We start from the raw sequence: 15,528 nt of genomic DNA on the forward strand, positions 1-15,528 counted from the left end.
AATACAAGTTTTTCCACGCATTTTTTTTTCGATTCGAGGAAATACCTATCCCGGAAGTTTTATGTAGGTATATATCTATTAAATTTTGATATAAAACAGGTATTTATATAATTAAATATCCAAATATTAATATAAAATATCTTCCTTTGCAAACATTATTTTTTAATTTTAAAATATCGTGCATATAATATATCGTTATACCATACTTGATTTAATGGAAATTAGAAAATAATTTACAATGTGGAAAAAAATAAAACAAAACAAAAAATAAATAAACCATACATTTAAGAATTGTTTTAAATTTAATCACAAATTTTCGTAAAATATACACGCAATATTGTTGTAAAACAACGTGATTTTAATAAAAAAAAAAGTAATGCATGTAGCCTGTTAATTGGAAATTATTCAATGTCCGAAAAGGAGTGGCATTATATTATTGAGTACTTGTATGGTTGCATGTATTATGTATATATTATTTCGAGAACAAATTTATTAAGTTTAATAGGTCGTGTTTGTGTGTTACTGACACGTAATCAATTTAAGTTACATCGGTTTTTGCTGGTTTAATAAAGGACATGTTAACAACTAGATGTTTAATTCCTATAAAACAATTTAATTTTATATTAGACAAGAGTAATTCGTTTAATTGGAAAGCATTTTTCATCTAGCGATCGAATAAGTAACGGATTATTGGTATTAAAATTTTAAACCAAATATCATATTATATAGTTTAAAAAATAAATAATGTCCAAAAGAAAAACGTACGAAATAGGTGTAGTCGGAGAAATGTTGGGAATTATTATAGGCTCCACATTATGTTTTCAAAAGATTCGGCGGACAGTGATAAATTATAAGGGACAATAACCGAAAACAAAACGTTGTATTCCGAAGAAACAATAGAAACATCCCGTGACGGGTGAATTACAGAAAGTTATAAAATGTGTATTGTCAAAATATGGGACGCAGAAAGGAAAAAGAGACAGTGTTTCTACATTTAAAAAAAATGTTATTGACATTGAATGGCAAATTCTAAAGTTTTTACATTCATGAAGACCGAGCGCGAGAAAAATGGTTTGTTTACCGTTCTAAAAATAATGAAAACCAAGTGTAATGAAAAACTAGTGTAAACTACTAGAAATAAAAGAAAACAAAGCAGCATGAGGTGCACTGTACGGAAAACTTATTCGAAATGCGTATCAATCGTAGTGTAAAATATCAGTTACATTGTATGCCAATTGTTGTAAAATTAATATTGACAATTTTAGAATTTTTTATATGACCTTGTATAGTTTGCAACAATGTTGGTACATTATTTAATTTTTATCAAACATTTTAATGAATGTTAAGTGTGCAAAAACGTTTTTTGTTAAATGATAATAAAAGTACTTAGGTAACTTTTTTACAGTCAATAGTAATTGATCTATTGACTCTTATGAACTAATTTACATACATTGTAGTATTCGGATTTTTGTAGGTGATTGAGTATGTCTGAACATTTTTCTTCATATCTAAATATGAATTCAATTACCCAAGTAATACAACATTATCTAAATATACATTTTTAAAAACGTGTTTTAAATAAAATACAAAAGAAAGGTATGAAAAGATAAAAATGACTGTAGAAATACCTAATAATTTAAAAAAGGATCTAACTATTTGAATCAATTTTGTATCTTGCATAACTTTATATACTTCATACATGAACATACGTCAGTATGCCAATTATCATACTACTTTTTGTTATTTGAATTTATGAATGTTAAATAGATACCTAACAACAAAAGACCTCATTTTATCTTACAAAGCATATTGTATATTAAATTATAAAGACTGGATTGAAATTATGCATAGGTACTAATTATTTTCATTATCAAGTAAAGTTGAATTTAATAATAAAAAACTCGGTAAATATTAAAATGTAATAATTTATTACTTATATATTTTGACTAAGCAAAAAGAATCCATAGTTTTGTGTTTTCACTATTTATAATAACTTTATTTTTATTTTAAATCTTAAAGATCATACCTAATTAGAATTTATGGGTTTCATAACGCCTACTTTTATTTAGGTTACAATTTATATGATCATTAATTTTTAATGCTGACGAAGTTATAATTTCGTAAATTATTAAGACAACATTAATCATTTTTAATTTTCTTAATTTAATAAATTTAGTGTTTATAACTTATAAAACTCAAAGTTTCAACACGAGGCTGTATCGTGATTAAGAAAGACATACATGTGTACGTTTCTAAATTCTAAAATAAGTTTTTGTGGACTTGCAGTGATTGATCTAATGAGTAAGAGAACCTTATCAAGCGGGTCTGAGTTGAGTGGACATTACCTGAAAAATTTCATATGATCTATACTTCTATAGAAACTCGAAACGTCATTAAATTGTAGAAGCACTAATCCCAGATTTACGGAGTGTTGTACATATAATTTCAAATTATGAATATTATTAATTCATATTGTATTATACTTGTCATTAATAAATAAATACAAATAGGATAAATAAAATCACAATTATTATGCTTTTGGTCGTTTATTACAACTGTATCATGTATAATATTTTTATTTCGAAACCATCTTTTTTTTTTTAAAATATTGATAATAAAGTACTTTAATACAAAATAGGTTATTATATTATTCATAAACACATTAATACATACAATACAATTAATTATAATAATAGCAATACATAATATATAACTAAAGTTTATTTTTATTTAATATTACAGATAGTAAAGTATAATATGCTCATACAATTATAAGTCAGAAACTACAAAAAATACAAATTATTTTGTTCATCGATTGCCAATTGTCATCATAATTATTCTAATTTTATTTCTAAAAATAATTATTTTCTAAATTATGCAGTCATAAGTTATTAATTTATTATAATGGGTGTTATTCTTAAAAAAAAAAAAAACAAAAAAATCATACACTTGAAAAATCAATAAAATATATTATCAAATGTTCACCTGTTACTAATAAATTAAAACTTGGAACTTCAAATCGATAATATATACTTTATACATTTTTACAAATTTTATTTATTGCAATATATTAGACACAGAAATACATTTTAAATAAATCTCTGATTATCGAGATGTTTTTTAATTACTAATATTATTATTTATTTTAAATGTTATTGTAACTTGTAAATTGAACATTCAACGGAGGTAGAGTGATCTAAAATAAGTTGTGTGGAAAAAAAAGTATAATTTCTTTTTTTAAATAATAATAAATATTAATGTAATATAAAATATACATACGTCGCTGTTTTTATTTTAATATTTTTTACAATCTAAATAAACATTTTTGACGTGACTTTTATTTTCTAATAGATGTATATGTACAAATATTTATTTAACACGGTTTTTCCCTTACAGTTAATTACCAAAAACATTCCGTCGTAAAAAAATGTAGGTAAAATAGAGCTCATTTGGATTAATATAAGTAAGTAGGTATGTATGTTTTTCAACAGAAAATATAGATATTATTTTATAATAATATAATTTTGATTGATATTCGTGAAAACTGATGAAAACTATATTGAGAATTTGCTTTCTTTTACAAATATTAATGATTTTATCTAAGCCGATTAAAGGCACAAGAAGATTATACGGACATGTATCAGTGTTGCTATAAGATTTAATTACCGCCAAAAAAAAAGTGAACCAGAGTCTAATCTTTGTGATTTTGTCAAAAAGTATAATGTACTCGATTGATTTAAAATATTATTCAATTCTGAGAGGAGGGTTAATAAGTTGATGTAACAACAACGCAACACACGGGAAATAGCTCAATTTTATTTTGTGATTTAGGTACCTGTTATGAATTATATGTAAATTTAAATTAGTCTAAACACTATGCGCTGTGGATAACACTGGTCGCCACTAAAAATGGTTAATTAATGTAAAGTGTTAGTGTTATTTTTGACAAAAAGGTGTCCTTTTTTTAAAATAATTTTCAATAATTAAAACACGGAATTCAGTAATAAACACGGTACGACAAACAATTGTGTAATATGGTGCTTACGAGATTAATTTTGGTGATAAATCTATTAACCCACTATATCGTGTTGGTGTTGTTTTGTAAATTGTTATTATTCTACAACTCTTTTGTTTCATATTTATACCCTATCAGAGGTAATACAATGTTTAAATATTTTAAATAATTTAATTTACACCCACACTTATAAATGTAGTAGCGAATTTCGACTAAATATTTGAAATTCGGGTAAATTCAATTCATAGTTGGAAGTGGAACAGTAAATATTATGATAAATACTACTCATGCATTTGTCGTAAAATTAAACAAAATATCTTAAGTTATAATTAATACTCTCGTAATTTTTTTTTTTATAAAAAAAAGTTTTAAATTGATTTACTTAAATAAAAGTTATAAATACCATAAGAAAAACCTAAAATTATAAAACTGTCATCGTAATTGTATTTGTGGTGTGATAATTAGAAAAAACAAAACTCAATTTTATCAAAATTGTTTTAAACAATATTTAATTGTTTGTTTTAAATATTTTATAAATTAATTATATCTTAGTTAAAATTTGGTAGTAGTAAAATGTGGATAGTATTACGTATTTATATGTCATATAAATATAACGCTATCTGTATTTAGGTTAAAGATTCTATTCAAAAAAGTACTATTTCGAGGTTGCTATAAAGTTGTTAAGTTTTATCGGTTTATAAGACATCAGTTACATCATAATTTTTGGCGGAAAAAAAATCATCTACCTACGCTTTTCAAAATCATCAGTGAATTAGATCATTAAAACGATTACACATGTCCGTCTACCATCGCTTATTTCGCTATAAGCACAATATAATATCTGATGTTAACGTTGATTCATATAAATGCACACTATTACATTTTATTACATTCTATTCAAGTTAAGTTTACCCACATTCTCACATGCCTGTACAGATTTGATAATAAAGGCCACTCTATATAATATTACACTCTGTTGCGTCTATTACGTCTATTATGCGCTCATATTCGTATTGGGTAACATTTATGCGAGGAGATGCACGCCAACGCAACTTAGATTTCATCGGTTGACTGGGTAACTTGAATAGAAAATGTTGTAATCGATGCATGATCGGTCTGGTCGGGTAGACATACTCATTATTTGAAGCAATAATGGTCAACAGTTCGACAAATAACTAATAATTTTTTCACACTACGTTTCTGCATGCGAACGTTTACGGGGATCGGGATACTAACAATATCGAAGATAAGTCGAGTAAATTAATTTTTTACAAATCAAAATACGTTAAAATATAAACATGATTATAGTGTGGTCCCAAGATTGTCCATTTGCCCCTTAAATCCAATATATGTTATTGCTCTAGTCCAAAAAGAGCTGTACAATATATTATTAAAACTTGTTCAGTTTTATACCGTTAGTATAAACAATTATTTAATAAAACTTTAAAAAAAATTAATTATAATCACACGTGCCTTAATGTACAAACATTTACAATACAGTTCCAATGTTATGTTAATAATTATTCTACTACGTAGCGTGCCGTCTAGACGAAACAAAACCGTATCGTTTCATACATCATAAATTATAATAATATTATAAAATTGTATGTTTAGACATGCGTCTGGAGGGTTTTTAAAACAAAACCGTTAACATATGCGGCACACAACTCGCTATTATTATCAGTCAAAAGTTACGTAGGACTTAGTCAGTAAGACTTTGGAAGATACATGCAATAATAATTTAAATGTATTCATTTTGGATACGCATTTGGTTTAAATTAAATCACGTAATTAGTTTAATTATTTTTAAAATAATGAATGTAATATTTAAAACTATATAATGATATATTAAGTAAAAAATAAGTAAATTAAAAAAAAAAACACCAATTAACTAACAGTACACTAAATATCTATAATAATATGCTAAATGCATTTAAAATTATATTCTTGATAATGCCCGTTTTAGTACCTTTAGTACCACCTCCAATCAATATTGATAATTTCATTACATATTCGTTTAATATAAATTAGCTTTTTTAAACTCGGTTCTTAATTTATGTTAGTAATAAAAAAATACTAAGCACACGTTTTATTTATGAATTAAATTTGATGCTTTTTTAATACTACACCTCTTTTTGTGTTCTTTAACATTTTAGAAATATAATTTTTAATTTTTAATTCCTCAAAAGAATAATTATAAATGAATTGTTACATTTGTTATTTTAGATATTGTTTAGATTATACATAATTAAAATTTAAAACCGACGTATTTTATAATGTTGTTGATGTGTCTTCATAAATAAACACTTTGCATTTAAATGCTATTTCTTTAAAAAAAACAATGATTGGCTGGTAAAAAGATACTCTTTTGACTACAAAATAATATATTCTAAAAAAAAAAAAACAACTACTTTAAAACCAAATATTAAAGCAACTTTATTTCACTAGAAATAAAATATAATTCGTAACTATTTATGTCATGAAATATATTATATTATTTTGTCTCTAAGCTAATAATATCACTTTTAAATATTTTTAATTTCAGGAAATAATATAATTAGCTAAACTGGTTATAATAATATGTAAAAGAAACCTTTCAAATTCTTAAGCGAAATTTTAAATATTATTAATGATTAAGACATGACATGACGAATATTTATTAATGTATAGTATACTCACTCAAATCCTCATATTAATTGTATACTGAATGAAAAATACTTTTATTTTTGAACCTTGAAAAATGGTTTTAAAATATTCATTTTAATAGTATTATTTTTACGATATAATGTTATTAAAAATATGTTGATTTTCTTTTACACATAATTAACAACTACAGTTTAATATATTATATACAAGAAGTGTGTATGGAAGTGTAAAATAAATTGTACAGAAGTTGAATAATTAAAACTGTGAAAAACAAAATAAAAACTACTTCTTCGAGAGAGTTTTCCTAACTATCGAATATTACTTCGCGTTTTCTCGCAGGTTGTATATAGAATGATTCACCAAGCATGATCATTCCAATTTTTGTACATTTATTCAAATTTTTAATTTTAAAGTTTAATTTAAAGCCATATTTTTATTACTTAGATTTTATGTACCATAAGCTCATAATATCTGGAGTGTTCTGTGAAAATACAAATTTCTATTTTTCAATTGAAAACCTTTCTTTTCTACAGTAAATTGTAAAATAAATTTTTTTTTTTTTTGAAAATGTTGATGTAGTTGATGTATGGAAATTAAAATTTGAATGAATAGTTGTTGAGTTTTTAATACATTTATACTAGGAATAATAGTAATAGTTCTTGAAAATAGAAAAAAATGTATAAAATGAATATAATATTTAATTACGTCCATAATATACACACTCGGACTATTTGTTCACATTTAAAAATGTATATTTATTACTAATAATTAATATAATGTTTGTAATATTATTATTTTAAAGTATTCATATCTTTGAACTTATTATTATTGATTATTATCATTAGTGCGTAATGTTCAATACCTAACTTGGAAACTACACGTTTGAATTTCAATTTATGGACTTCAAAATGCCAAAAAAAAACATTTGTTAAATAACTTACAGTAAAAAACCAAGTAAATCCAAGTAATAAAAAATTTGCCATTTTAGTGTAATATTTTAGGTTTCAAAATTTTAAATAAATGTATAATTAAAGTAAAACAATATTGAAGGAGCATGCTTGGCGAATTTCCCTGTATATAATATTATAGAACACCATTGTGTCGATCCTAAATACCGTTATAATTGCACTAAAATGGAATGTACACACAGCCTAAAAAAGTAAAAAAAGTGTCATGGGCCCGGACTTGTACACAATAGTTTCGTTTCCTGACAAATTTTAAGATTAATATAATTACAAATTATCATTTTAGCAAAAAATAAAATACACCCGTTAGCACCATTTCGTCGGCGCTTGGCGAATTCGTGACATTCGGGTTACCAGCAGATATCCAGTGACATATTTTACAGTACAATACCACAGCGATTAGTGCTCAAAACGCGCAAAATTCACAGCTACATCGTCTGTCGTGTCGTTTTCAAAAGTTGAGCTCGGCCCAAATCACGGTAGATCGTGGTAATAGTTTAAAGATACCACGATTACAACGGCCAATCAAAATACGATACGAGGAATATAACACGTCAGACGTCGTAGCTGCAATTCCAGCTCAGTGAGTCTGTATAATTAGCCCAACATCACTGTTGTTGGTCAAATAATAATTTCGTCGTAATATTTTTTCCCCCTTAATAATAAACAATAATTGCTCGTAACTCACAAGCTCCGCCGAAATGGAGGACAACTCGCAAGATGACTATATAATATTATTATTATTATAATGTATTATTAATTATTATATAGTAGTAAATCGTCTATGATTATAATATGACCATAATAAACTGTCTCTAGACGTTCTCGACGCGTCCCATGCTAGAACCCGGCTGTGACCTGGACGTTACCGTGGTCAGTGTGGTCAGATAGCTGGTGCTAAACCGACGGTCGCTCTTGACCACCATCGACATGCCGGTGGTCTCGGGATCGTGGTGCATCTGGTGCCGCCGGCTACCGCCGCCACCGCCTCCACCGCCTCCACCGCCGCCGCCACCACATCCGCCGGCCGCCTCGGACCCCGTGCCCATGCGCCGGTCGTTCGGGCCGCGGTAATCGGTGGCCACGGACGGGTACCGTCTCCGTCTGGGCGGCGGTTTCTGGTCACCGCAGCAGTACCACATCTGCCGGCATATACCGGATATGTCCCGCCGGAAGTTAGTGTTGAGCCAACCGTACAGTAGCGGGTTGGTACATGTGGTCGACATGGCCATCATGTGCACGATCGCGAAAGCCTTGTACAGGGCGTCCGACGAGTCGATCAAGTGCGGCTGGAACTCGACGAGCAACGTGAACAGCGTCAGCGGTAGCCAGCTGAGCGCAAATACCACGGCGATCGATGACAGTATCCACATGGTCCGCTTGTTCCGGCTCAGCTCTCTCCGCACTGCGAACACGCACATAAAAACCGGTGTTTTGTAATTAAAAATGTATTAACGATTTGGGAGGAGTAGCTAAGGGTTGAAAATGTAATATAAAATTTTCCACAAGTTTGACTTACAATTATTATAAAAAAAAGTTGAGCGTTGGTCAATTGAAAATATTTTATTTAACGTTTAAATGTTTACGAAATCAAATATTTACGTGTAAAATAACGATTATTTACAATCAAATAATTTTAGCATTTACTAAAAATTACTAGTCATAGAAACTTGAAACATACAACACGTAAATTGGCATTTTCTGTACACGATTTATTTTGGGGTATTTAGTTCATTAAAACACAAACCATCTTTTTCCCAACCCAGTAGAAAATATATCTTAGGCTGACAAAACCTCTCTGTTCAGAATCGTTTTTCATGTATAATGATACCTATCATTGTATTCTATATCCTAAGTACACACGATACTTACTATGCAGTAGAGCGTTACCCACTTGACCACATTTATTTTAATTTTTAACAGTGTCCATAATTTAACATCGACATTATTTAATTTATTTTTCTCTACCGTTATAAGCAGAAATGCTTCTAATTATGATTTATACAAATGGCCCGCCCGTTATCCTCAGTCGTGGACCACTGAAGGTTAGGTTATCTAACCTAATCTCATCTCCACATATCCCACGGCGTAGTCTTTCATTGCTAATGAGATACCATGCAATGAGTTTACAATTGTTTAGCAATTAATCCTTCATTAGTGTGGTAACAGTTTTTTGTATCTTTAGTGTGTTGGGGTGTAACACACCTCACAATTTAAAATAACATAAAATATTAATTACAGTTCAACTTTTACTAAAATTTAAATATATAACAACTTGTTAACATATTATAAATTATAATTTTTAATTATATTATGATTTTTAATAAATCATAATTTTTAAATATTTTTTGGACGTATAAATAAATATAAATATTTTTCTCATAACTATGACTTTGTAGAAAGAACAAAAACATGTTTTATTATGTGTAATTTTTAAAATCAAAATGACATTTTAGTTTTCAATTTATAAATAAAACTAAAGTAAATTTATTTCAATAACATTATAACATTTTATAAAGAAAATAGATTTGCCTTGTAACTAGAATATTATAGTTTATAGCATGATGGCAGTTAATCATATGGTTATTTATTAACTAAAAAAATGTTGGATCGTAAGATACTAGGTAATAAAAGATTTCATGGAGGTAAAACTATTTAATCTAGTTTAATTACTAGTGGTATGACGTAGAATCTTAATCATGTGGAGCTTAATAAACCACAACACACTGACGAAGGGTTAACATATTTGCTATCAGTTTAAAGGAAGTGTTTTTGTTTGTTATTCCAGATAACTCTGAAATAAATCTAACTCAAACATAAATCGGAGTAAATAGTGTACTAAGCAACAAACGACAGATAACTTGAAAAAGTATGAAAATATCTATTTTCTGGTACCACTATAATAATCTAATTTTTTTCGGGAAAAATGTGGTTGAGAGTTAAATGATTCCTTTCCGTTTATTCTAGGGCGTGTTCGTCGAAGCACGCAAGTCTGAGTAAGTTTAGCTCTAGAATTTCACTAATGCATAGGTATTAAGTATAGTCGATGTGCGGGTAAAGGAAATGAGAAGTATGAAAATCACCACTTTATTTCAGGAAACGAAAAAAAGTCTGATTTCTGTACCGACCGTAATGGATTTTTCATTTTATACAGCTAATTTAAGAAAATAAAATGATACAACAGTCATTTATATTTTAGTAATTATTAGTAAAAACGTCGTAATACGTTTCACATTGTTTTATACACGATTGCGTATTAATCGAATAAACACCAATATTTACTTATTTCCTTGTACCTGAGAACCGTCTGTATTATTGCAATGTAGATGTGTGTGTGTGTCAATTTATGAAGAGAAAGTGTAACCAATCACATATTATTAGTCACCCAAAGTATAGGTTTATTTGGTTAAAAAAATATATAACCCTTATATATATAAGCCTTATCGCTATTTTATGTATGTTCTTAGTCGTATTATTATAGTACGAGTATAATAATATATATACTATAAATTTTAATTTTTATCAACATTGTTATAAAACCTTAATTTAGAGCATCGTGACCTGTACCACTAAAGTTCTTGTTTTATAATATGTAGATACGTAAAATATATATGATGAAAATACAACTATAAATCTATGTTTATCGAATGAGTAACAAACACGATGATTTAATAATTATCAAGTTATTAGTTTCCGGACGGTTGGCTCGTCACGTCACCGCTGCGGTGATAACCATCCAAATTTGTCCATCCGCTTTATTTGAAAATTTGGCAGTGTAGTACCATATATATTATAATAGTATTATTATAAAATGTGATATACCATATGGTTACGCACGATTATTCGAGCACAGTAGGTGTATTATGCGAGAGAAATCTTCTTCTTGTTTTATTTATTATTATTATTATTATTATTATTATTATTTTTGTTTTGCTCCATTAAAGTTCACACTCGTAAATCGTTGTATTTATTGGAGTTTTGAAACTTTAATATTTACGACCGCGAAACGGTGCATCATAAATAACTTACGAGAGATTTTGTTTTTGACGTAAAAACATACAAGCTTTTTTTTTTTAAAAACATTATACTTTACAAGCGTATTATAATAATATACTAATCCACATAACGGTTACGTATCTCGATCGAGCCAAACCCTTATTCATTTCACTATTATTATACACCCAATACCAATGTATAGGTTTTCATTTTTTCTTTCAGTCTATGTTTTGCGAAGAACTACACTAGGTATATTAAACACGTTTATCGTTTATGTTGTACCTAGCTTAAAATTTTTTGATATTAAATATTTAAAAACTGAAATTAAAGAAAAAACTGTAAAATAACATTTAGTTAAATGTGTTCGTTTCCATAGAATAGTTATTAAATAAATTATATGCATTAAACAATGATAATCAATTTCTACACTGTTATGTTGGTTAGAAATATATTCATTCAATGGTACTAAGTAAAAGATGATATTATAATATTTCAACAAAGCTTCATCGTAAATGAACAAGTTTACGGAGTAAATTTCATCTATTAGATAAACTTTACTGTACAATTTAATGTGACTAAATTGATGTTGGTGAAAGATTATATATGGTTATGCACATAGACCTTACGAAATGACCGTGTTATGTATTTTGGTTACCCCAGGGACCTCTTTTATGAATGCAAAAACTTTACATGGTGTACATATTGTCATTTACATGAAATACGCCAGAAATTTGTGGAACGACCGTTACCCATAATGGGTTCACATAAAAAATTAATATTTAATATTTCCCATGATGATAATTTATAGAATGTATTAACTTGTATGCAAATACACAATATTATTTATTTAACAGATATTTAAGTCTTTTAATTTATGTATTTATTTAAGAAATCCTTTCAATGATGTAATTGATTTGATTTAGATGTTTCAAAGTCCATTTCAAGTTATTAAAACTATAATTTTATGGGAGGCGAATGCATGTGATTTTATATTAAAGTATACATTTACAATTTAAAGCAATTTTTTTTTTTTTAATCTATAATAAGTAGGTATCTTGGATTGGTATGGATATTGCTTCATAAAATAATTTTTTTTTGTAATACCATAATGGTAGGTATACAATTGTGTATTAAAAAGACAATTTTTTAAATGTTTGTATAAAAAAGTAAATAAAGCTAATTTTATTAGTTTCTATTCAAATTTTGATATTGTTACTTTATAGATAACATATTTTTTATAAAAGGTAAAATTATCAAAACTGTTAATATTGATACAAAAGATAATTACAATAATATAATCTAATATAATATGGATTTCTTTTACCGAATTCACTATTGCATTTGAATATTTGAAAAGTATTGTTTACGATTTGGCGAGTATCATAATTGTGCTTAAAATTAAACTCTTTATGATTATATAAGTAATAAGTATAAATTATATAAAACTTCTTTAATATATAGTTGTTTAAGGTTGAGTAAGTTATAAGTTATATATATATAATAATAGTATTTGAGCTAAATATAAAAATAAAATAAATATTAACCGTTATTTTTAATTTGGATAAAAGTCTGACCTACCGATAGGTCTAGCTAAAGAATCAAAAGGTCAGAAGAATGTAGATTTTTTCATTTAATCAGCAGTCTCATTATTAGAGAACCTAGTGATTGGACACTTAGAAAAAGAAGTTGTTAATTAGTCAAATCATTAAAAATCTACCAATGAATTAACATAGTGTTAAGTTCATTTTTTTATGTAAAAATATGAATAACACGTGGTTGTTTTATTTAAGTGTTACCTACACTTATCAAATAAATTAGAACAAGTATTTGTATAAAAATAATATAAAACCTTTTAACTACCGAAGTAGTAAGTTTTTTAATGAGTTTTATTGTTAAAATTTACAATTAAAAATTAATTTTGCATTTTGTATTTCAATATCTGAGTAAATTAAAGAATATTATAATGGTTTCACAATAATGTACGCTATAATCACTTTTTAGGGTTTATTGAAAAAACTAAACAAAATGTTCTATGAGACATGTCTTTACAGACTTCAGATTACAGAGGAGAATTTAACCTTTATTAGATGGTACTTTGAAGAGCGCACTATATCTTCTAACAAATGTTGTTATTTATCATTGCTTTCAAATTTAATATCACAAATTCATAACTTAGTATTATCCTACTCTAAAGTAAATGGAACTTTACGAGTTCCTAACATACTGTTTATATCCCATTAAGCATTTCAATAATATAATGATTTCTAATAACCAAATAATGATATATTGTGGTTTTATGGTTTAACAATATCTAAAAAAAACATTACCTAATTAAGTAGATATTCTTATAATCACAAATCGGGATAGAAAAAATAAAGTGAAAATTAAAAAATGATATTTTCATTTTCATTTTTACTTTTTAGCATATTCTTAATTCAACTGAATATTTATGTATTTGGTTTAATTAAATAGGTATTATTGACAAATAAAACAAAAATTAAGTTTTAAATACCTATGGATAACCGGATACAATATTAGTATAATTAGCATAGCAATTAAAAATGCAAAATAATATTAATATAATAAAATTTATATAATATTTATAATATTAATTTAAACGTAAAAATATATTTTATTTAATAAGGTTGATTTTAAATATATTTCGTATACACTATGATTTATAAAATTGTATTTTAATGATGATAATATATTTTACAAATGAAATATGTACATTTACTTTATGCATCACTTTATATAGTTATCAAATAATTCATATATCGAAACGCATGATAACATGTATACTGTATAGTGTATACTGTAAAACATTTGCAGAAAACATAACAGTTCCATTTTCCGAATTAGGTGTTTCCGTATACAATTTATCGACTACGCCATTTAATCAAGTTTCTATACAATATGCAGTCTGCAGACGGCAAAATATAAAATACAAAACATGTTTTAACCAATGTCTTTGCCCTTTTCGATTTTATTCGTCTTTTGTTGTTGATATTTTCGTTGATAAAGTAAATATAGAAAATACACAATAAAGCCCATATTAGTCGGAGTCAGATTTATTTTTTAAGTTAAAAAAAAAAAAAAAAAATGTTTTTGTTAAATAAAATTGTGTATATGTGTGGTATGTGAAGACCATATTTCATAAAAAAAATCGGATTTCCTGTAGGTTTTTACAATAAAATCGTCTTTTAAAAGTTCTAACCGATGAAATCTCTTACATACACAGACTTTTACACATACGTATCCGATATAGTATTTTATTAATCTTCAAGACTCGTCTATATTTGATATTTTATGAAGAAACATAATAAATAAGACAACTAGTACACGATTCCTTCTTCAATAAAAAACAATGAATATTATTATACGCCTGGTACATTTTTAATTTAATATATTTCTTTTTAATAATTTATTACACGCAAATCGCCAATATTGACGAATTAGGTTAATGTTTTTCAGATATAGTTTAATATGATGAAACATAACAGATTACATTATATAATGGTATAAACACACACACACACACACACACACATATTATGAAAGTTATATTTATTAACGAAAATCTCGAAAATGAAATATAATGTATAAATAACTCAATCATAATAATATTATTATTATTTATTTTAAAATAGTTTAAAATCTTAAATATGTCTTAAAAGTTATAAAATAATTAATCATTTTTTTTTTTCATTAGTAATTTACTTACAATATTAGGATTTATACAGTTTGATATTTATGTAAAAATTAGAAAAATATGTCTTCGTTTTATTGTTCATAAATTATGTTAAGAGATCTATAAATACCACACTCTTAATCCTAATTACTTAATGTATAATTATAATAAATAAGTAGGTACTCATAATTTTTAAAATCAATTTTTTCAGTTTA

General features: G+C 26.5%; 1 protein-coding gene across 1 annotated transcript in view; it reads right to left on the bottom strand.

The window, feature by feature from the left end:
- Positions 1–4,053: 4,053 nt before the first annotated feature.
- LOC114127151 (neuropeptide Y receptor type 6-like) overlaps positions 4,054–15,528 on the bottom strand; it is a 68,344-nt gene continuing 56,869 nt past the window's right edge. The window contains exon 4 of the mRNA XM_027991297.2: positions 4,054–9,031. Within this exon, the coding sequence (XP_027847098.2) occupies positions 8,442–9,031 (590 nt within the window). The 3' untranslated portion in view covers positions 4,054–8,441. The remainder of the gene's footprint in view (positions 9,032–15,528) is intronic.

Source organism: Aphis gossypii, chromosome 1, assembly GCF_020184175.1.
Source record: "Aphis gossypii isolate Hap1 chromosome 1, ASM2018417v2, whole genome shotgun sequence".
Taxonomy (NCBI): domain Eukaryota; kingdom Metazoa; phylum Arthropoda; class Insecta; order Hemiptera; family Aphididae; genus Aphis; species Aphis gossypii.